This window comes from Molossus molossus, unplaced genomic scaffold (genome assembly GCF_014108415.1).
Source record: "Molossus molossus isolate mMolMol1 unplaced genomic scaffold, mMolMol1.p scaffold_m16_p_14, whole genome shotgun sequence".
Taxonomy (NCBI): Eukaryota; Metazoa; Chordata; class Mammalia; order Chiroptera; family Molossidae; genus Molossus; species Molossus molossus.
Window position 1 is genome coordinate 5,125,369 of NW_023425349.1, and position 22,628 is coordinate 5,147,996.

The following is a 22,628-nucleotide window of genomic DNA, read 5'->3' on the forward strand; positions in this document are numbered from 1 at the left end:
GCCAGGGCATGGAGACACATTCCCGCAGGGACAAAGAGATTTTTCTCTTCCCAGGACAGATTTCACCCTGCCCCCCCCATCTCCCACGGTGAGCAGGGGGAGATACAAAAGGAAACCCCCAGGGAGAGAAATCCTAAACTTCAAAGGGCCAAGGCCTAGCCGGGAAGGCTGGGGACCGGGATGGGGTGGCCTGCCTTGCAGGCATGGCGAAGACCCAGACGAGCGGCCGAGGCTCTCATCTCCGTCCCCGCCCCCTGTGGAGGCAGTGGCGGGCGGAAGGCCTGAGAGCTGGTGGGCACAAGCTGGGCCCTCCCACAAGTGTCTCATCTGCCTAATTGTTTCTTTATTGTCGCACAATCACACTCGCTCTGTGCTGCCCTGAAATATTTCCTTCCCCTATTCATCCCGCAGCAATTAGAAAGAGTATGGGTGAGGGTGGGGGGGCCTTAAAACGCAGCGTGGAGTGGGCAGGCGGTGGGGGGCCCAGCGGGGAGGGTTGGGAACACAGGCAGGGCTGGGCCCCAGCCCCATGTCCGCCCCCCGTGAAATTTCCAATTAGGCTACAAACACATCAGCCGGCATGGGTGCCGAGCCGCTACCACCAAAGGCAGAGGAGAAAACAGATTACCTTGGGGTTCTCCAGGATTCCAGCCTCGTAGCTGCAGAGGGAGAGGGGAGACAGAGGTTATTAAGGGAGGGGCGGAGGGGGACAGCCGCACATGGACACCCCTACTCCTCGAGTCTCATCTGCCCTTTTCTCTGCCAAAGAAACAGCTGCCAACCTTGCAGGGACATTCGGGGCCCACCGGTTGGCCGTGGGGGCTGCAGGTGGCCAGAAGGAGCCTGGAACATTTCTGTCTTCTGGGGCACAGCCCCAGGGCCCCCCGTGTTGTTCTCTCTGCTTTCAATGCTCTTCCCTGCACCCTGGCTGGTCCCTCCTTGTCCTTGAGGTTTTAACCTCAAGTGCCCTTCCAGAGAGAAAGCCCTCCGACACCCCAAAGGAGGCCAGGTGCCTGCTGTCAACCCTGGCACACGGCAGAGCTGCAATGAGGTCTGTGAATAAGTGGGGTGTGGCGTGGCCGCTCCTCCCCGGGGGCCCCTCTGTTAGGGCAGGGACCGCTCGGGTCTGCTCACCGCTGTGCCCTGGCCCAGCACAGGTGCCCCCTCGCCAGCGTCGGGCAGATCTGCGGGCAGGTGGGTGAGGTCTCACCTGATGTGCATGAGGTTCTCGTCCATGCTCCACGGGTTCTTGGGCGTGACCGGGATGGGGATTCCGTGTTGCTGCAGGTAGGAGGAGACGGAGCAGGCATGAGGCTCAGGCCCGGCTGCCTTGGTTTTCTTTAAGGCCACAGACAGCCCAAGCTCTGCTGTCCCCGAAAGCAAGACCCTGACCTCACCCAGTCTCCTTCCTCTCCCCGGGCTGCCTAGGGAGGCAGTGAGGGCTCCGGTGTGGGATGTGCCCACACAGAAACTGCCAGCCTGAGTGTCTGCGATGCAGAGTGGACACTGAATTTGGAAGTTCCTTCCGGAAAATTCGGAACGTCCACTTCAAGGGTCCCCGAAGCACCTAAGTGTGCCAGGCGCTTTGCGAGGGTCTCCCAGCACCACCTGACGCCCCCATGGCGAACCCAAGGGCTGGAGTGGACCTGTGGCTCTCAGCCAGGGCATCAGTGACCACACAGGGGCTCAGAGTTGAGCCAAGGAAAGGAGGGACCCCTGAGAACTCCTGGCGCTTGCTCATGAGCCCTCCCCCCGCTGAGCACACCCCGCACCCAGCCCTGAAGGAATAGCCCAGGCAGACCTGTCCTCCCCGGTTCTGATTGTGCTTTGCTTCCCAAATGGCCCAACCCACTGTTAAGGAGAAAACCCAGCCCCACCAGGACGCTGGGCCCGAAAGGCTGCTGGCGGCCACTCTGAAGGTGCACCTCGCCCAGCCTTTTGGATTAAAGATGAGGCCGGTTCCCTTGGTGACCCCGTGCTCCGCAGGCTGTCCCCTCCCCATGCATACCTGGTGCAGAAGGCAGTTCGGATCCCCAGCCCGGCCCCTTTAAGCCAGCAAGACTGGACACTGCCCCCCCAAACGCCCCCGAGTCCTGGAAGCTCAGAGGCCCAGCCCTCATTCCCATGGAGGGAATGTTTCCTTCATCATCACTTTAAAATTTCAAAATAAACTGGACGAAAACCCTCCGGGGTTGATTTTCAGGCTTTACCAGGAGACAGCCCACACCTACTCTGGAATGTTCTTCCTTTGAAACCACACAGGCAAACGGGAGCACCTCGTTTAGAGGGTGCCCAATGACGGGGGCCCACTCATGCCCCCAAAGTTGCCCAGAGTCAAACCCACACACGTGTCCTGAGCTCTCTCCAGGTCCAGGGGGCCAGGCGTGGGAGCCAGGGCTCTGTGCAGACTCGAACCCTTGTGGGCCTGCAGGGAACCACTAGGCGGCTGGACTGAAGAACCGATGGCCAGTCTGACGCCTTTGTTTGGGCGGGGGGCACTTTGGAAACACCCTTGCCTTCTCTTTCCTAATGGGCCTCCGGGAGGACAGAAGAAACGGAGGGAAGGGGAGGAGGAAAGAACAGGAGGGGCAGAGGGGCAGCACCCACCCCCCCCGCAGGGAGAGGCACATAAAATCCATAGCAACAGTCCCTGACCAAAGAGACGTGGCTCTCCCTGTCCTCTGTCCTGATGCCCCTCCACCTCGGACACGCTCAGTGTGACCGAGGACAGGGAACAGACCATCTTCCACGTGCACCCAGGACCCTGCCCTGCTGGCCAGTCATACCTTCAATGCTGGCTTAAAAAAAAAAGCTACAGCCCTGGCCGGATTGGCTCAGTGGTCAGAGCATCAGCCTGTGGTCCAGAGACCTGGGTTCGATTCCCGCTAAGGGTGTGTACCTCGGTTGCAGTTTGTCTCCGGCCCTGGTTGGTCGTGTGGGTGGCAGCCACTTGTGTCCCTTTCACATCGATGTTTCTCTCTCTCTCTCTCTCTCTCTCTCCCTCCCTCCCACTCTATGAACAAAAAATGGAAAAATGTCCTCAGGTGAGAATTAAAAAAAAAAAAAGCTACAGTGACAATGACAAAGATGGGTCCACTCTGAGTGTTGCTGCCCTGGATGATGGATGGGGGCGGGGGGGACATAAAGCAAATGTACTCTTCACGAGGCTCCTACAACACCTCTGGCCTGGGTGACTCTGGACGTTTCAAAGCCCCGCTGATTTCTGTCTGAGCTGAAGCAGGTCCGGCCTGGCTCGGACGTTTGGACACAGCCTGGTTGCTGCTTGGTTATTCTGGCCACTTCCTGGCCAGAAACAATGCCTCCCCTCTGGAAGGTGCTAATTCCCACGAGCTCACGCTGGACACCAGCCCCCGAGGGAGGGCGGATCGTGGAGCCACCCGGCAAACTTTCTATTTGGGACAGAAGCCGAGCGAAGCTCCTTCTCCCCACAATGTGGGAAGAAGGGAAAACGCTCCCGACATTTATCTCTGCTGGGAAACCAGAAGCGGCTTTGTTTGGGGGTCCAGGGCATATGAAGGGCCACGTTTGGGTCCGCCCTGGCCCGCTCCTGAACCCCGACGGCAGGCGTGAGAAGGCCGAAGGGCGAGGGTTCCAATTCATTACTCTTAAAGATGAAACATGCTCCATATTCTGTATGATCAGGGGGGAAAGGAGCCCCGCTAACCCGTTCTCTTAATAGCTCTGCTATTTGACAATTTGTTTGGCAACATATGGGCTTGCTGTTGTAAACTCCCCTCTTAATAATGAAACAACAGATGGTGGAGGCGCTCTCTGCTCCGAGCTCCAGGGCTTAATGGGATGCTGGCGGCGGGGCCGGGCTGCGTCCCTGCCGCGTCTCCCGCCACGCAGCACCTTGGCTGCAGCGAGCTCACAGCCAGCCCCGGCGACTGCTATTTAAAAACCTGAGCAATTTTCTGGTGTGTGCGCTGAGTTGCTTTTCCCCGTCTGATTGATTGAGGCTGTTTGTCAAGGGCTGCCATCGAGTCGCTAAAAAGAAAGGTGCCCTGGGGAGAGGCTAAGGATCTTGATGCAAAACTTCTAATATGTTTTATTGCAACTTGTACTTCAAGAGGGCTGGCTCGACACGAGCCTTTGTTGGCCGCTGCTCCGCGGAGCGCCTACCTGTCCCTGTGCCTGGGAAAGCGCTGGAGACAATTAGCAGCCAGGTGACTGAGGGGCAGAAAATGGCCTGGCTCACACCCCCGGCTGTGTCCTGAGTGACACACAGCAGACGCGGCAGGGGAAGGGCAGGCAGAGGGGGCCCGGAGCCCTCCAGCTCCACAGACCGGGGACTCCCCTCGGAGAGGCCCAGCCCAGGGGACAGGTACCCAGGAAAGGGGGAGCAGCCGGACAGAAGTTCCATCCCCCAGGCATGGGGATCAGTCCCAGCCTCCAGCCAATGGCCCGGACAGCCCCTGGGGTGCGCGGGGGCAGCAGGCAAGGGGTGGCAGCGGCGCGTACCTTGGCGTACTCCATCAGGTCGCTGCGGCCCTGGAACCGGTTGTAGAACTCGGGCATCCTCCAGGGAGCAATGACCTAGACATGGGGCAGGGGTCAGAACTGGAGGCCCTGCTGCTGGCTTCCTCCGGCCCTAGAGCTGCTGGCCTCTCTGTTAAGGGGCAGGAGACTCCAGTGGTCATCTGGGGGTCTCCTGCTGCTCCCCGGAGAGGGTGCAGCCCATGGGAGACCCCATCAGGCGGGGAAGGACAGGGCCTGCCACATCAGCGGTGGCTTTGGACAGGCCTGAGCTCCATGGTCATGTCCCCAGGCAGGTCCTACCCCTTTGGGCCTCAGTCTCCCCAACTGAGACCTGAGGGTTTGAACTAGACAAACCTCAAATGTCTCACCAGCACCCCTGGTCAGAGGGCCAGTCCCCCCACCCCCACGGGGTCTACGGAGCTGCAGTCACCCAGCCTGGCCTTGCTCCAGGACGGTAGGGCCCAGAGATGACATGCCCCCACCCCCAGCCCACTTCTCTGTTCCCTTCTTCTGAACCCCAGCTGCTCTAGGTGGGCGAGGGAGGGGAGTCAGAGCCTGCCTGAGCGGACTGAGCTCGTCCCACCAGCCTGGGGAGGGGGCAGCGATAGGCCCTCAAGACGAAGAGACCCCCACTCACCCCCAGAGCCAACCAGAACCCTGCACCCCTGCCCCAGCCCAGTCCCCGGGCTTGGCCTCCGCAGACAAAGACTCAGAAATCGGACACCCACACCCACTGGCCTGCAGCAAGTCAACAAGCCGCTACCGTCCAGGGCTTCTCAGCCGCCCGGTGTTTGGGGTCAAAATGGATCATTAGAGCTCATTACCACTCACCTCCAGGCCACGCTCCCCCCTCCCCCCCCAAGCAGCTGCAGGATGGTTAAAGAGACAGAGAAAGATGGTCCACTTAAGAAAAAAATGGAAACCCCGGAGAGCCCCTTGGGGGCTTGGGAGTGGGCACGTCTTCCGTAGCTTCAGCCTGAAGTGGCTTCAACAGCCCTCAGACCTCAGACTCCACCTGTGCCGTCTAACATGGCAGCCCGGAGCCACGTGTGGCCACGTGGCCTGACACGTGGCCAGCTCTATCGTGAGCTGTGCTGAGCATGTAAAGCACCTGCTGGATCTTGAAGACTCAGCAGGAAGAATGTAAAACACCTCAGTGATATTTCCCACGTCAACGACACGTTGACCCTTCTGGATACATAGGGGTCAATAAAATATCTTATTAAAAAGACGGCACCTGTTGCTTTTTATCCTTTACCTTTGTATTATTTTTTTAAACACGACCACTAAAAAGATTCAAATTGCCCACGGGGCTTGCACTTGTGGCTGAATCACATTTCCGCTGCTCAGCCTTGTGCGCTGGGCGCCTGGAGGCTGGGCCGCGTGGATACTGAATGAATGAATGAACAGAGATAGAAGGACGGATGAACACACACAGGCCTAGGCCCAGGGTCTGCTCTCATGTCTGGGTGGCATCACGGGCAGGGGTGTCCCCAAGGTCCTTCCCGTCCAGGAAATAGTTCAGGACACCAGGGGTCAGGGCTCAGGAAGCTGAGCAGCCTTGACCTGAGCTGAGTGGCCCTGACCGGAGCTAGGAGGGCTGCAGGAGCCCAGAAATTGGGGCATGTCTCAGAACTGTTTCAGCCTGCACCCAGAAAGCCAACCCAGGAGCGCCAAGGACACCAGCTGAAGGACAGCAACATCTTTCTGTCCTGTGCCCTGACCTACCCAGACACCTGGGCAGCACCTTGGGAGGGACAAACGGCCGGGGAGAGAGTGCTGCGACCCCGGAGCCGCTGTGAGTGAAGGGAGCTCTCTGTGGGAAAGGGCACCACCCACCTTGAGATCCAGGTGCACCCTGTTCCTGCCCCCGCGCCCGGGGGCCTCAGCCCCCAGCACTCACCCCGAGAGGAGCAGCATCTTACCTTAATCTGGGGCGCCAGTGAATAGCAGGTGAGCTCGAACCGAACCTGGTCATTCCCCTGAAACACAGAACAGGGTTGTCAGGAGCCACGGAACAGGGAGGGGGAGGGGTTGGAGGCGGGGAGTGTGTGCTGGCAACGGTGTGAGGGCCGCTCAGTGCAGGCCAACTGGATGGTCCCCCAGAACCTTCGGAAGTGGGCACTAACGCCTGTTTTAAAGATGAAGACTGGGCTTGGAGTCGAAGTGCCAGCTCCTGGCCTGCAGGTTCCTGAGTCCAGAGCCAAGATGTGGGGGGGGGAGGTAGGTGTGCAGGACAGGGTGCCCCTGCACCTGGCATGCGGCGAATGCCATGACTTGTGGGCGCAGGGGCACGTGGCAGGGTACAGGGGGTACAGAAACACAGGGTGGAGTGTATTGCACATGTATCTATGGGTATGTGGCAAGATGGATGTGTACATGTCTAGGAACACGGCGGGGATGCACACGAGTCATCATGCATGTGCACACTTCAGGGGGTACACACGTGTGTAGGGCTGGGGGGCCCAGCCCCGCTGAGACTCCAGGTCTGTCTCCAGGCAGGGAGAGCTACCCACACCTCAGCCTCCTCCTGAAGGTCCCCTACCTGCCTGGCCCTGCCTGGCCCAACCCAGAGATCAGGTTCAGGGCTTTGGCGCCATGGTGCTGTGACCTGCCCTTCCTCCTTCCTCCATAAAATCGGGGATCTGTCTCCTCTCTGGGCCTGTATCCCATCTACACAATGGCTGGTTGGAGGGAGGGGGGTAGAACCAGGTGACTACTGAGGGCCCTTTGCTCCTCAGCTCCTCTCTGAATAAAGAGGGAAACTGAGGCCACAGATAGAAGGGACTAGTCCCAGGGCACAGAGTCCGGCCGGAGCCCAGGTACTGGCCTCTGCCCCTCCAGCCTGTGTGGGTCACCCCGCTTCTCCGCGCCCACGTCCTCTGCAGTAAAATGAGCCACCCGACACCCCAGCAAGCCGCGGACACCGTCCTAGACACTGATGGTGTCGGGAAGGGCCGCCCACGGCGCTGGCCTCAGCCACAGAGCCGGGCCCGAGACAACGGCCGCCGGAGCGAGACAGCGCTGGGAAATAATGGAGGGGCCGCTCGCCTCCCGTGAAACAGGCAGAGGCTCCTCCTCGGTCTCCTGGGTCCCGAGGGCCCCAGACCAGCCCCTTCAGTGAGCACTGACTATAGGCTGGTTGTCGCCCGGGAAAGCCCCCTGGAGCCGGTGGGACTTTGAACCCTGTTTTACAGGAGGAAAGCAAGGCACAGAGAGGTGAAGTCACTTGCCCAAGGCCCCACGGCCAGCAGGCAGCAGGAACCCTCCCAGTTCAGTTGCTCCTGGGCCGCACACACAGGGACCGCCTGGGCCCTCGCAGCAGCCCTGAGGCAGGGCCCATCCTCTCGCCCGGCGGAGGGACGGGAACCAGGCGGGGCACCGGCCCCAGGTCGGCGCAGCAACAACCAGACTCACTCTGTAAGGCACGTGGCCCAGTGTTGCAGATCCCGGCGACTTCCCCACGGTTTCACATTCCCCCAGAACAATGGTGGCTTGTGCCTCCTCAGACAGGCACCCTGGCTGGTGTCTGCCCGTCCAGACCCTCCATGGGGACACCCATCTGTTCCAGAGCCAGAGACCCTCACAGAAGCCAAACAGGTTGCCTGGGGTGAAACTCTGCCCCAGACAAGGGTGGAGGCTGGTCTGGTCCCTCCATTCCCTAACCCAGGGCTCCTGCACCAGGGTAGCCCCTGGCAGCACCTCTGGGGGCCGGGGAGGGGAGGCCTAGCTGCCGCACACACCCCATGTACAGATACATGCAGATGTGTACGAGTGTGGGTGTGGCGCCCACAGGGACTGGAAGGGCTGAGAGGGGGGTGGCCCATCTGTCCCTAGGCCAGCCATACAGATGGCGCCATTTACAAAACTCCTGTTCCCCGCACCCCTGCCCTGTCTGAGGCTCAGATTTCAAGGCCCCTTTTCCAAAACTGGTGGGAAGGAGGAGACCCTGGAAGGGCCACCCCAGCTTCTGTGCAGCTCTCAGGGGGGAGGGGTGGACCCCAGCTTGGGGTCTACCAGGTGCCACCGGGCTGTGCCCTTCCCCCTGAGTATCATTAGCTAACACTTGCTCGGTCAGATTCTGTGTCACCATCTCTCACCCCCTGCTACGTCAGGGCTCCCAAGTTCCCAAGTGTCCCCCCATTCTGCACCATGTCCCCATGTGTGGAAGAGCCAGTGCTGGACAAATATCCGGTGCACCGAGCGAATGAACAATGTTTGAAGGTGACACTGTGAGGCTGGGACCAGGACCCCCGGGTGCCTGGTTCCCGTCATCTGAGACAGGCCAGCAGCTGACTTATCCGCAGGCCAGAACCTCAGGACTGGCCTCGCTGGGCCTCTTCTGCGTCTGCTTACCCCCAGCTCTTTCTCTTCATGGTGAACCCCCTCCGGAAATTCTGCCAAGATGTCCATCTGGGGTCTGCCTCTGGGGTTGCCAGCCTCCCCCAGGCCGGGCCCCGTCGGCCCTGGTTCTGCCTCCAGGGGCCACAGGGCCCACTTCCTGGTATGTAAAGTCACGAACGCCCGCCCGCAGCCAGCCAGGCCCCAGCTCCTGCAGGCAGCTGGACCCTCCTCCCACGGACTTCCCACAAACTCCGCAGTCTCCTGGATCCCCCTCGGGCCTCTGGTCCTCCCCACTCAGTTCTAGGAAACTGTCTCCAGGAGCTGTTGGGGGCCGCCTAGGCCTGTGAAGAGGAAACAATGGGGGCACAGGAGCAGGCCATCAACACCCAGAAGAGATGACAGACCCTGGGAGGCACCAACACTCCCGCCCGAGACCTTCACGCCGCTGGCCTTGGAGGCCCCAGTGAGTTTTCAAGTCTGAGTATTGACTGTGGGGACATCCCCAAGTCCCAAGGGGCCACACAATCGATGCAGAGGATGCTGTTCTCAACCACAGCCCTCCAGCGCCAGGGTGGGGAACAGAGGATCCTGGGTAGCCACCTCCTTCCCAGCTGTTTCCAGGGTCGGGCCCAGAAGGTCTCAAATACAAGCCTCTGGTGCCCTCTGGTGCCCAACTGGAGCAGCACACACAGCTGGTGGCTCCTGCCCGCAGCAGGTGGGTTACTCCGGGTCTCTCCCAGGACCCCAAGAGCCACTCAAGCCAGGGCCAGACCCATCACACACTCACCCACTCAGTCTACCAGCCCCGAATGCCACCCATCCTCAGTCCTGATGGCATGGCTGGAGGGACCCTCTCCAGGCAGGAGCCCTTCCTGAGTCCTGATCTCCTGGTCTCAGCTTGAATACCTCCTGGAACGGGGATCTCACCGCTCAGCTCATTTCATCATGGACAGATGAGCAGCTTTTTTATTCTGCATTGACATTTATTCTTCCTGACCTCCCTCTGCCTGCAGGAGCCCCCAGCACAGGTCTGATAATCGGACGATTAGGCACGTCCTTTTCATTGGAAGTACACTGCGTTCAGTATTCGTTTGGCATTATCCTGCTCATTACTTCTAACTGTGCCATGAGCTGGTTCCATTTTATCCGTACGGGGTGAAGTCACATGGCGTGAAAGCGGGGTAGCCAGGATCCGAACCCGGCTGTGCGGGCCCTGACGCCCCGAGTCCTGAACCTCTGGGCTCTGCTGCGCCCTCTCTGCTACCACCCCCGAGTGGAAGGCAGCACACGTACCTCTGTCCACGTAGCCCAGGTCTGCCCACCTCCCTCATCCGATTTCCCGTCACCCCATTAAAAATGTGCTCATGACCCGGGTATTTGTGAAAACACTCCCTAGTTCAGTCCAGAACAATTCGCAACATCCCCTGGGGGCGCCGCTGGCCACCTGTGGCCTTCCCAGACCTCCTGATCTATCGCCCGCAGAAGGAGGCCAAACCCTGGGTCTGGCCACAGCTCAGCCCTGACTCTGTGCTTCTCTCTTAGCTGTAGCTCCCGATTCTGCTCCCTGTGCCGGGCACACTCCCTGGTCTCCGTAGGGCCTTCTCCCAGCCCCTGCCTGCTGCCTCTGCGGCCGCCCTGGCGTGGACCTCCAGCGCTGTGTCAGGTGGCCGTCTACCCTCCTTTGCTGAGGGCGGAGAAGGGGCCCAAACGTGTAACATTGTTGCCACGCTCGGCCCCGCGCAGATACCCAGCACAGGCTTGCTGACCTAGCGCCCAGGGGAACGAACCAACGCGTGAGCTTTCAAAGACACGAGCCACCGCCTCCCCGGCCTTTGGCAAGGGCACTCGTACGTCCTGTGTGCCCCATCGTCTTCCCCGCGAGCATTCTCCCGGCATAGTGAGCCGGGCCTGCTCTCCCACCGCTACCTCGACCAGCCCGGAGCAGGCCGGAGCCCGGCCAGGCTAGCACACGTCCACTGGCGAGGTAGCAAGCTCACGGGGACGTCCAGTCTTCCGACTGTGGGCTTGTTAGGCAGCCAAATGCCGTACCTGGCTGAGAGCTCACCGGACGGCTGCCGACACTGTTAGGGATTTTGTTTCTTGAGCACTTACGTCTGGGGGACGGGGTGCTGAGGGCGACCTGCTTGAGCCCCACAGGGCCCTCCTGCGGCCCTGGTACACAAAGGCCAGAAGTAGGGGTGTGTCATAGGTCGAACTGAGTCCCCATACAGTCCAAGCTCCCAGCACCTGAGAATGGGACCTTATTTGGAAATCGGGTCTTTATAGAGGTGACCAAGTTAAGAGGAAGCCATCAGGTTGGGCCCAGATCCAGTATGACTGGTGTCCTTATAAATAGGAGAATTTGGACACAAAACCAGATACACCCAGAGGGAAGACAACGTGAAGATGGAGGATGGGGTGAGGCACCTACAAGCCAAGGGCCGCCCGAGCTGCCAGGAGCCAGGAGAGACCCGAACCAGCCCTTCCCCGCGCCGTGGAGGGAGCACGGCCCTCTGGCCCCAGAACTGGGCGAGGGCACACCTGTTGTTTCAGCAGCTCTGGGAGACTGAGCCTGGTCTTATCTCCATTTTGCATGTGAAGAAAATGAGGCTCAGAGAAAGGAAGGACTTCACTCGAGGCCACACCGCTGGGATTCAAGCCCACTCCGCGAACTCAGGGTTTCTGACTACAGGGATGGCAACTCATGCCCTGTGACCTTGGCCAGTGGCGATGTCCCAAGGCTCAGCCTTAAGTTTGCCAGATGGGGTGACATCGCTCCCGCTGCACGTGGGACATGCACACGGAGCTCAGGGCACAGCTGTCACCACCTGGATACGTCCTGCTGTGCACCTGACACAGGGGGGAACCTACAAGTGCTCAAGGGCCATCTACCACCCGGCTGCCCATGTGTCCTCCCTCCACCCACCCTCCACCCTTTGTCTCACCTTTCCCGTGGCACCGTGGGACACATACTTGGCTCCCTCTCGCTGGGCGATCTCCACTTGTTTGCGGGCGATGCAGGGCCTGGCCAGAGAGGTGCCCAGCAGGTAACGGTCCTCGTACAGTGCGCTGGACTGGATGGCGGGCCAGATGAACTCCTCCACGAACTCCTTGCTGACGTCCTCGATGAACACCTAGGGGGAGCCGGAGGGAGGGGGTCTCAGCAAGGCCACGCCCAGGCGGGAGGCAGAGCCCAGGGGACTTACATGGTCTGCATCTAAGGCAGACACTGCTAATGGAGCCTGGCAAACTACATCTCCACTTTTCTTTCTGCACCCAGAGCAGACATTGCTAATCAATCCCAGCATGTTACTCTCTATCCTGCACTCAGGGCAGACATTGTTCATCAATCTGGATACATCACTGCACTGCAACTAGCCTTGGTCTTTAAATCCCTCCCAGCACAGCACTCTGGGCTTGAAATGAAACTTAGTTGCTGCGGTATAGATGTCATCCACAGAAGCCAGTGACGATTTTGTCCCCAGGATCAGCTGGCAATACCGGAAGACATTTTTGGTTTTCACAACTTGGGCTGGGTAGGGGTTCTGGCATCTCGTGGGTCGAGGACAGAGATGCTGCTAGCACCCTGCAATGTCCAGGGCAGCCAGCCACAAGCCAACAGCGCTGAGGCTGAGAAACCCTGATCTAGAGGAACGGTTCTCAAAATGTAGACCCCGGGGGTCCCCACGAGCCTCTCCGGGAGACTGAGTGAAACAAGCATTTGCTATAACGATACGTCCATGATGTGCCAAAGCAGTGATGGGCAGAAGGGCTGGCACCTGAACACAAGCGAGCTGCTGTACTCCTCATGCCTTCCTCCCAGGGCCAAGTGCACTCAAGGGATGGGCAGGTGGACAGGTGGATGGATAGATGAATGAATAGGTGGATGAGTGAGTGGATGGGCAGGTGGACAGGTGGATGGATAGATGAATGAATAGGTGGATGAGTGAGTGGATGGGCAGGTGGACAGGTGGATGGATAGATGAATGAATAGGTGGATGAGTGAGTGGATGGGCAGGTGGACAGGTGGATGGACAGATGAATGAATAGGTGGATGAGTGAGTGGATGGGCAGGTGGACAGGTGGATGGATAGATGAATGAATAGGTGGATGAGTGGATGGATGGGCAGGTGGACAGGTGGATGGATAGATGAATGAATAGGTGGATGAGTGAGTGGATGGGCAGGTGGACAGGTGGATGGATAGATGAATGAATAGGTGGATGAGTGAGTGGATGGGCAGGTGGACAGGTAGATGAACAGATGAATGGATAAGTGGAGGGGTAAGTGAACAGATGGATGGACAGATGGATGGATAGGTGGATGAGTGAGTGGATGGGCAGGTGGACAGGTGGATGGACAGATGAATGAATAGGTGGATGAGTGAGTGGATGGGCAGGTGGACAGGTGGATGGATAGATGAATGAATAGGTGGATGAGTGAGTGGATGGGCAGGTGGACAGGTGGATGGATAGATGAATGAATAGGTGGATGAGTGAGTGGATGGGCAGGTGGACAGGTGGATGGATAGATGAATGAATAGGTGGATGAGTGAGTGGATGGGCAGGTGGACAGGTGGATGGACAGATGAATGAATAGGTGGATGAGTGAGTGGATGGGCAGGTGGACAGGTGGATGAGTGAGTGGATGGGCAGGTGGACAGGTAGATGAACAGATGAATGGATAAGTGGAGGGGTAGGTGAACAGATGGATGGACAGGTGGATGGATAGGTGGATGAGTGAGTGAATGAGAAAGAGATGGATGGGGTGGGATGAGGAGGTGGTTGGGTGGGGGAGTGGTTGGGGAGGTACTCACTCACCTGAGAGCAGAAAGAATTTACTTCCTACTCTTAGAAGGAGGACCAACTGGAAGGGATGCAAGGGGCAAGAAACTTTGGGACAGAAAGGTCCCCCCAGATCGTGTAAAAACCCCACTTCCAGCCCCAAACCCTGCCTCCCACGTGGTACCTTCTTGGCCCCGAGCTTCAGCGCCTTCTTCCTGGCTTCCTCGAAGTCTTCCTTCTGGCCGATATTGGCCTGAGGGGCAGAAGCACAGCGGCCCCATCAGTCAAGGGCAGAGAGAGCGGAGAAGATGTCAGCACCCCCGGGTGAGCCCTCCCATGGAGGGGCTTCCCTCTGAGACCGAGGCCACAGTCTGCAGAGGCTGGACTCCTCCCAGGAGCTAGCAAAGCCTGGCCCTGTGCATCTGGCCGCTGGGCTGCAACCTTTGTGATCACTGCCTTGAAGGTCAAAGCCTTCCCTTGACCCACCTATTTCTTCCTCAACCCCCACCCCCACCCCCGCTCCAAGCCAGGACAAAGTCAGGAACTGCCCATCCCTCAGCGCACTGCCCAGCCAGGTGCAGCCACTTGAGCATCCCGGTCAAGCACGCAGGAGGCAGAGCCTGTGTTCAGGCTCCCAGCGCCCCGAGCTGCGGCCTGACCTCTGGGTCCGTGGGGCCCGTCTGGACGCCGACAGGTTTTCTGCTGGCTGCACTCTGGCCTGCTGCCCAGACTCTGGAACCCCCCTGGAGCCCAGCTGCCGGGGCTCCTCGGGGCTCCTCAGCATTTCCATCTGCCGGGCGGTAGCCCGTGACCCAGACCGTCCCACTGTGCAGCCGCCAAGATCACACCGGGCTCTCCACGGCCACACTCAGCTGCGGCTCACTCACCAGGTGACCAGCAAGGGGCGCCCCTCCCTGGGCCCTGAGGGGTATATTGGCTTTGCGTGCAAACAGACCGCTTTTGGCCGCAGCTGGATTTCTGTCTGTTCAGAGTTTCATCCTCCCTTCCTCTGGGACCAGAACCTTCTTTCCTGGGACTTCAACCCATAGGGCTGGAGGGGAGCAAATCATGGCTCCTGCTCACTGCCGAGGTGGGCCCATGACCCAAGGCTCGCTGATCAGAGCCCTCCAGGACACAGCCAGGGCGACCAGGGCACGGTGGGCGGTGACCCTGGCGGCTGTCAGAGCCCCCGGGGAAGCTTTCCTCCGGGAAAACGAGGCTCTGCTGATCTGAGCCCTGCCGGCCCTGCGGAGGGGGATGAAGCCAGGCAGAGATGGAGACGATTTGGATGAGAACCTGGATCTAGCCTGGCCTGAAGCCAGCATACCCCTGGACTTCTCAGTTACATGAGCCGAGGGCTGTCTGGAGTTTTTGTCGTTGTCGTTTTGCTTAGGCTGGTGAGTGGACTTTCAGAACCTGCAGCCAGGAGCCACGACTAGCATAGCCACCGGGAGAAAGGTTCCGAAGCCATGTCCAGGTTCACTGGACGTGGAGCTGGTTCGACTGGGAATGTCTGCCACGGACCCCGCTGGGAGACCCGCATCCTGCATAACCTATTGCCTAGGCCTGGACCTATCTGCCACTCCAGGACTCGGGGAGCGGCAAGGGCACCACCAGCTCAGCGGCCGCAGGGTTCCACCACCCGCTGAATTGCCGGGGACTGACCCCGGCTTTCGGGAAGGGGAGGACTGTGTGGCCTCTGGCAGGCCCCAGCCACTGTCCCTCTCCAGGCAGGCCGGCCAGCCCGCTCTGTGCTCCGAGGGACATCTCGGACCTGGGGGACATCACGGGCGCTCGGTTCACAGATGGGGAGAGTGAGGCAGCACAATGAGGAGCGTTTCCTGCGGCTCCAGACAGACTCAGCGGGGCAGGCAGGCGTGGGCTAGTGCCTGTGAGCAGCGCGCGGCTGGCTGGGCAGCGGGTGGAAAGACAGACACTCCGGGACCCTCCTCACCAGGTAGGCAATGACATCATAGCCTTGTTCCTTCAGCCACACGAGAATGCAGGAGGTGTCCAGGCCACCGCTGTAGGCCAGAACCACGGAGCCTTTGCCGGACATGGTCTAGACTGAGTTGAGGAAGAATGTGAGCGATGGGCCAGCCCAGCCCCCCCGCCAGCCCCTGCTGCCCACGGCCTGCCCCGGCCCCCACCTTGGTCCTGGACGAGCTGCCACAGGGGATGGTAAGATGCTCACCATCATCAGGGCCAGCTCAGGAGCTCCTCCTCCCTGAAGCCCCCCCGTACTCCCCACCCCAGGGGACCCCGACCCTGCACGCACACCCCACATGCCACACCGGGGCCTGGGAATGCGGACAGAGCTTGGGGCTGGTGGGGGTGGCATGTCTCAGCCAGGCCCCCTCCAGCTAGAGAAGGTGCCTGAGGCTGAGCTGTTTGGCCAAGGCCAGAATGCAAAGGACACAGCCGTCAGGACTTTCACCCACAATCAGAACTGCTGCTTGCTAAGCTCAGACAGTGCCAGACAGGGTCCTGGGGGCCTCTCATGGGTTACCCTGCATCCCCACTATGACCCTAGGAAGTAAGTGTTGTGCCCACTGGAGAGGCAGAGACGGGGGCTCAGAGGTCAGCGTGTCTGCATCTGGCCCCAGAACCTGGGCTCTTCCCAGCATGCACTGCTGCCTCCCAGCTGCAGGTGGACTGGAGCCCCCACCCCCACACCCGTCCCACCGGGGCCGGTGAACGTTCACATACGGGGATGTTAAGCTCTCTAGTACTCCTGAGAATAGAAACACAGAGCTGAGCACCTCAGTGAACTCAACTCTGAAAACGATCAGTTGGGAGGTGCTCGAGACCAGCCCCCCAGGGTGCAGTTGGAGAAACTGAGGCCACAGAGGGAAGGAGATCTGCAGAGGCATAGTGCCTCCCTGTGACCTGGCTCCTTCCCGGGAGGTGTGGATGACAGATGTGTCCCTCTCTATCCCTCTCCTCAGCTACAGGGCAGCGCTCGCTGGAGGCCACCGGTCAGCAGGTGGCAGGGCCCAGCACCCCACATCTGCAGGGAGCCTGCTTGTGTCTGGTGGAGCGTGTACCCTGCAGTCTGACCAAGGTCGGGGTCCTTACTGGACACTGTCAGGAAAGGCTGTGGACCCCCACAGACCCCCGGGCGCCATCACTGATGCAGGAGCCCGTGCACTGAAGACCTGCCACGTGCCTGGAGGTGCAGAGGTGACCTCCGGCCCCGTGGCCCAGCCCTGTGCGCCAGAGCCTGGACACAGAGCCAGAGCAGGGACCGAACACATGTCCTCTGTGCAGTTCCTGCCACCTCCCAGGCCCACCCACCAGCCAGACCCAGGGCCCACATGCCCCTACTGTCCTTCGGACTTGGAAGAACGCACCTCATGGGACAGTGAGGTTGGGGGGTCCTGACTGGTACCCACAACTCTCCCCTGCACTGGCCACTCAACGACCTGCCAGGCCCGGTCCCTGGCAGGCTGGGCTGCTGGTGACTCACCAGACCCTGAGCTGACCCTGGGGCCAGCAGGCGGTGCCCATGACAACCTGAGCCAGGCAAGAGACCAGTAAGGATGGAAGGAAGTGGGAGGGAGGCAGGGAGGACTCGAGGCGGGAAGTACCTGGGGTTGAAGGTGTGGGTTCCCGGCTTCTGGAATCTGTCTCCCGCTCTGTAAAAGAAAAGCTGCTCAGCTTCCTGGCGTGGCCGCCCGAGGGGGGGGCTGGGGCAGAGGCCCTGAACTAGCCTTCCCGGCCGCCCCTGGAACCCGCTCTGCGCAGCCTGGCTGAGTGGGCAGATTCGGGGGCTGTGGTTGGGGTGGGGCATGTATCCTGTGGCATAGTCACACAGCAGACTGCATATATTGAGGGTGTCCAGCACCCCTCAGCACCCCTGAACCCATCACCACAATCAAGAGATGAACCATGCCTATGATAAGCCGAGTATTCCACTCGTTACCCCAGGTCAGAGACAGGGAAACTGAGGCTCGGGTTAAGGAACTTACCCAAAGCCGTGCTTGGCTGGGAAGTGGCAGCGCCAGGGTTAAAACCCAGGCCAGCTGGACGCGGAAGTACAAGGTTACCCCTCTGCGAAGGGACTCGCTGGGGCAGGGCGTGGCCTGGGAGCCTGCAGGTGGCTCAGATACCTGGGGTGGCTGGGGTGGGCTAGCGACAGGCAGACATGATGCGGGCCCAAGAGTCACCCCTGCTCTGCCACCTCCCAAATGCTCCTGGAGCCACGAGGTGGCACCAAGTGGGGGAGGGCACCTCATGGAGACAGACAGACAGACCTCTGGCTATCTCCCTGCTCTGCCTCGGTGACCCCACCATGCCTCGGCCGTGGCCCACCACAGCACACGTCACGCTGTGTTCTAACTGCCCCGCTCCCCCACTGTGAGCTCCTCAGGGACAGGGACCATCTGGCCAGAACGGCGCTGTCTATTCTACTGTCTGGAGGTCAATTCCTCATCTGTGAAGACAGCGGGTTAAATCCCCTCCAAGCCGGAATCCCGTGCGTGCTCTCTCAGAACTAGTGCGCCCTCCCGCCTGCCAGGCTGTGCGCATGTGGGGGCACAAAGGACCTCAGCCTCGGTCTGAGCGGTGTGCGTGGATCTGGGAGTGTGGATCTGAGCATGAACGTGTGTGTGCATGCCTGCATGTGTGTATGCATGTGGCACGTTGGGGACCGTGAGTGCATGCCAAGATCACCAGCTAGGCGGGTGGCCTGGGAAAATGGTGCAATCTGACATGCGTTGCTCCTGCCTTCCCAGCGTCTGGGGAAGTTCCTCCCACAGCCAGCGAGGACCCTCCGGCAAAGACTAAATGAGGCTGAGGCCTCGACTTGGGGGAGGTAGACGGGAGGAGAGAGATCAGCCACAGTCCAGTGAGTAAGCACACTGGCCGGATCCTCCAGACCTGGGTTCAATTTACTTACGCTGCTCATCTGCCAAACAAGGGCGAGAACGGCTCAGCTCCCACAGGTCTTCAAGGACTGAGACGCTGGGCATTGAGCCTGTGCCCACTGAGCTCTCCTACCACTGTCGCCACTGACCTCGGGCAAGCCCCTCACTCTCCAGGCCCCCGTCTCACCCTCCACACAACCTAAAAACCCTCTGGTTCTGACACTGGCCTCCTGCCTGGGGGGGGCACCTACGGGATCCTGGCTGCACTCAGCCTCCCCCAATCCCAGCCTCGCCGCACCCACCCTTCACGAAGGGCCCAAGGCAGGCTTCCTCAGCTCCCGATGCCAGCCCGTCAGCCTTCACGAGGGAAGAAGGTGGCATCGTGACAAGATGCCTGGCCTGAGTTGGAAAGGCAGGGGGCATGCTCTGTGGCCCCAGCCAGAGCCCTCCCCCAGCTTCCAGCCGAAGTGCCAGGCCAGCTCGGGCACTCGCTCAAACCCGTGCGCTCTGACAGGGTGAAGCTGGAACGATGACAGGAGCAGGGACGACGTTCAGTGCCAGGTGCATGAAATCACACGTGTGCGTTCAGGTGGAGACTATTATCACCGCCTGAGGCTCAGCAAAGTTAAGTGGTTTGCCCAGGTAACTGGCTAGGAAATGGCAGTGCTCGGAGAGACCCTGCTCTTGACCGCTCTGGGCCCTGTACACCCTAGGAGACCAGAGATGTCCCCTCATTTTACACAGCTTCCAGAAAACAAAGTCTCCAGTGAATCATCACCAGTCAGTATTCCCTGTGTCTGCATGTCAGGGCTCCGTGATGTGGCGTGTGTTCTTCTGGGAGCCCTCGCTGACATTCTAACCCAGCTGAGCTGGGTTCATTAGTTAAAACCCCAGCTCCAGCAGGCCACGGGAATTCTCCCGGACTTTGGGATCCTCATTCTAGGATCGCAGCTCCTTTCTCTTCGCGCCATTAGTGTCTGAGGGAGCCAGGCTGCAGTTCCCACTCTGACCATGAGGTAGCGCTGTCAGGATGCAGCCTGACTGCTTGACAGACCCTGCTCATTTCATCTGCTGGTTCTTGGGGAGACACAGAAAAGGGAGAGGTGTTCTTCCCAAATGATAGTCGAGGAAGCTGAGGGCAGGAGGCTTGTCCTAGGCTCCACACTGAGCCAGCCCTCGGCTGTGATTCCTGGGGCTGAGAAGCACCCAGGAACACTAGGCTCTCGGGCCCCCTAGCACCCCCAGAAAGCTTCCTCCACCTAAAGTTGGGAGTTATTCGGGAGTTTGCCTTGGCTTAAGAAACTCCAGTTTCGATGCAAATGCCCTGGGGTAGGTATAAGGGAGACTTGAGTAGATCTTACCAGCCTCTGATGACACTCAAACCCTCTCCTAAGAGTACTCATTTATTTGATGATTATTCTACTAATAATATTGAACAGCTCCTGGGTGCCCGGCCTCTCCCAAGCCTAGGGAGGGCACATGCCTAAAGGAGGGAGGGAGCCAAGGGCAGGAATATCCACTCTTCCCGAGGTATTAGGGCAGAAACCATTGCCTCAGGCCCCAAATTCCAGCAGGCTCTTCCCACAAGCGTGCCCACCGGCAAGACACTGCTGCGCGTGTGCACAAACACAGGCATGCTGCTCTGGCAGCCGTCCAGGACCCGGAAAAGTGCTTGCACAGCAGGTCAGTCTGGGCCTGTCCCCCTCTTCCCTCCTCCATCCCCCCAAGAGTCAGGCCCTCGGGGCCCTGGGCCAGGAAAACAGTTTACTATCAGTGCCCACTGAGCTCAGAGCAGGCAGGCAGTTGGTGGGGCACATGTGAGCACTCAGGGGAGCTCAGTGGGAGGGGGAGCCTTCCTCCGGATTCACCTCTCATTCCCTAGCAGAGCCCAGCGAGTTACTCCTCAGTATAGAGCACCTGGGACAGCGCCACCCCCCAACGCTGTGGCCCCCTGCTCTGCCTGAGCGAGGGATGGAAGGGGAAGGGGTTTTTAAGGGAGACTTCTCCAGTTCCTGAGCATCGCCCAAGTTCCCATCCCCTCTGTGGCAGTTTCTGCTTCTACCCCCAGAACCTAAGGGAGGAGGGCAGGGAAGCTGCCTCCTGTTCCTGCCCCCAGCATGGCACCTCCCCAGACCCGTGAATGAATGGACCCGGGCACTGCTCACACCGGTCTACAGAGACCTTCCACTGAGCCTGGAGCCCGGGTCAGCTCTGACAGACGAGGAAACCGAGGCTTGGGAGCAGCGAGGCTGATCCAACGCCACACCCAGTCGTCCCTGCCTTCAGGGCTTGGGTCACTGGCCAGAACCTGCCCTCTCCTGCCACCAGCACTGGGCTGGGAGAAAGGGATCAAAGCCCCATGCCTTTTTGATCCATCCCTGGATAAAGGACAGGTTTGTTCCTGCCCAGATGTGCACCCAGACCGCCAGGCTCCGTAGGAGGCGCCCCCCTTCGCAGAAAGGAGCGGGTGGCGGTGGGTGGGTGTCACCGGACGGGACCATCTCAGGAAGAGCCCAGGCGGGATGGGAGAGGAGTTTCCTCCGTTTCACAATGACCCTCCCTCCCTGCAGGGCGCAGCCGCCCAAGGAGCCAAAGGCTACAGCCACCCGGATGGCGGGCATTTCCTGGGGAGCGGCCCCTCCCACCGTCCAGATCCCAGAGCCCCATGCCAGCGGAAGCCAGGCACCTACGCCGGCCCCACCTGCGCGGGGCACGCAAATCCCTTTTAGGGGGCAGGAGGTGGCGGCCGCCCCCTGCAGGGGAAGGAGCCCAGGCACACCCCAGGCACTGGCCAGGCAGTAAACTGAGCCTCGGGGCTGCTGCGCCCAAGCCTGGGGCCAAGGGGCAGAGGTGGGTGGGACTCTGGTTTCACCCGGAGAAAAGGGGCAGAGACAGAGGCGGGGCGGTGAACCGAGGGGCGAGAGAATCCGGGACCCGCACACCTCTGACTCGCGAGGTCTCCATCTGGGGGGTCCGCGGCAGAGAGGGGGCTGGATCAGAGGGGAAATCCAGGAGTGGGCGCGGGAAGAGGACACATACCCTGACCTGCCCCCACAGACCCGAGACTGGCTCCCGGCCCCCTCCCCGCGGCCTGAGGACCCCAGGAATCCGGCCGCCAGGCGTTTGAGCAACAGGAGTCCGGGCGTCGGCCCCCTTCCCTCCCGTCCAGGTCCGAGCCCGGGGTCCCCTCCGCCTGCTCGCTGTGGTCGGGAAGAGGGCGACCTTACCGGGGTCCAGGCGGTGGTGGCGGAGCAGGGCTGGTTGCTGCGCGAATCCTGGGTTATAAACCCGGGGCCGGGGGCAGGGCGGGAGACCCGGGACACGTGGGGGACGGCGCGGGGCAGGCCCCGCCCCCGGGCCCGCCCCCTCCGAGGAGCCGCTCAGCGTTCGCGGCCACCCGCGGGTGGTCAGAGCCGGCCTCGCCCTCCCTGCTTGGACCTCCACTTACCCCTCCTCCCCACTGCGAGCCGTTCCCACCCCTCCCCCTGCCTCCCGGAGCAGGGCTGGAACCCGGTCAACTGGCAGGGTGAGCGCAGCCTTCAGCCAGAGACCTGCCACCCGGTCGGGCCCGTGGGGAGCAGATAAGCGCTTCGAGGTGGGAGTGGGGATCAAATGCCCACCTTTGTCCTGTGCTGGCCTTTCTGCTGACCTCAAAGCCCCTCCCTGACCCCACACCCATTGTACAGCTGAGAAGACCGAGGCGGAGGCGGACGTGGCACTGGAAAGTCTGGGTTTCGTCCCAGTCCAGGATGGGGTGCTGGCTGTCTCCCCAGAGCCTGGCACCTGACCAGATTGCCCAGGGCGCTCAGTAAATAGAGCCTAGAAGACTGACTGACTGCTAACCCATTGGGCAGTAGGGGGAGTTTAGGGCCACAGAGGTGACGCTTGTTGCTGCAAAAAGAAACAAGCAGTTGGGACCCAGGTCGCCTTCAGAGGTTCCGGACTCGGGTTTCCCAGCCTGGCTTCCAGGCCCCAGAGCATCGGTCACTACAACCACAGCCCAGTGAAACCGCGGGTCCTGAGCAGTCCAAGGCAGGGCCATAGTTAGGACCCTCCTCCCTCCAGCTTTCTAAGTCCTGCCAGCCCGGAACCCCACCCCACCCCCACTGCACCCCCCATTGGAGGTGGGAGCC

The 22,628-nt window shown here is 60.5% G+C and overlaps 1 protein-coding gene across 1 annotated transcript in view; it reads right to left on the reverse strand.

Moving 5' to 3' along the window:
- ASS1 (argininosuccinate synthase 1) overlaps positions 1-21,766 on the reverse strand; it is a 48,051-nt gene extending 26,285 nt beyond the window's left edge. Inside the window, exons 1-9 of the mRNA XM_036261174.1 lie at positions 21,723-21,766; positions 17,218-17,265; positions 15,582-15,694; positions 13,812-13,880; positions 11,790-11,978; positions 6,426-6,482; positions 4,483-4,557; positions 1,211-1,281; positions 629-659 (exon numbers count right to left, since the gene is read on the reverse strand). Of these exons, the coding sequence (XP_036117067.1) occupies positions 629-659; positions 1,211-1,281; positions 4,483-4,557; positions 6,426-6,482; positions 11,790-11,978; positions 13,812-13,880; positions 15,582-15,686 (597 nt within the window). The 5' untranslated portion in view covers positions 15,687-15,694; positions 17,218-17,265; positions 21,723-21,766. The remainder of the gene's footprint in view (positions 1-628; positions 660-1,210; positions 1,282-4,482; positions 4,558-6,425; positions 6,483-11,789; positions 11,979-13,811; positions 13,881-15,581; positions 15,695-17,217; positions 17,266-21,722) is intronic.
- Positions 21,767-22,628: the final 862 nt, after the last annotated feature.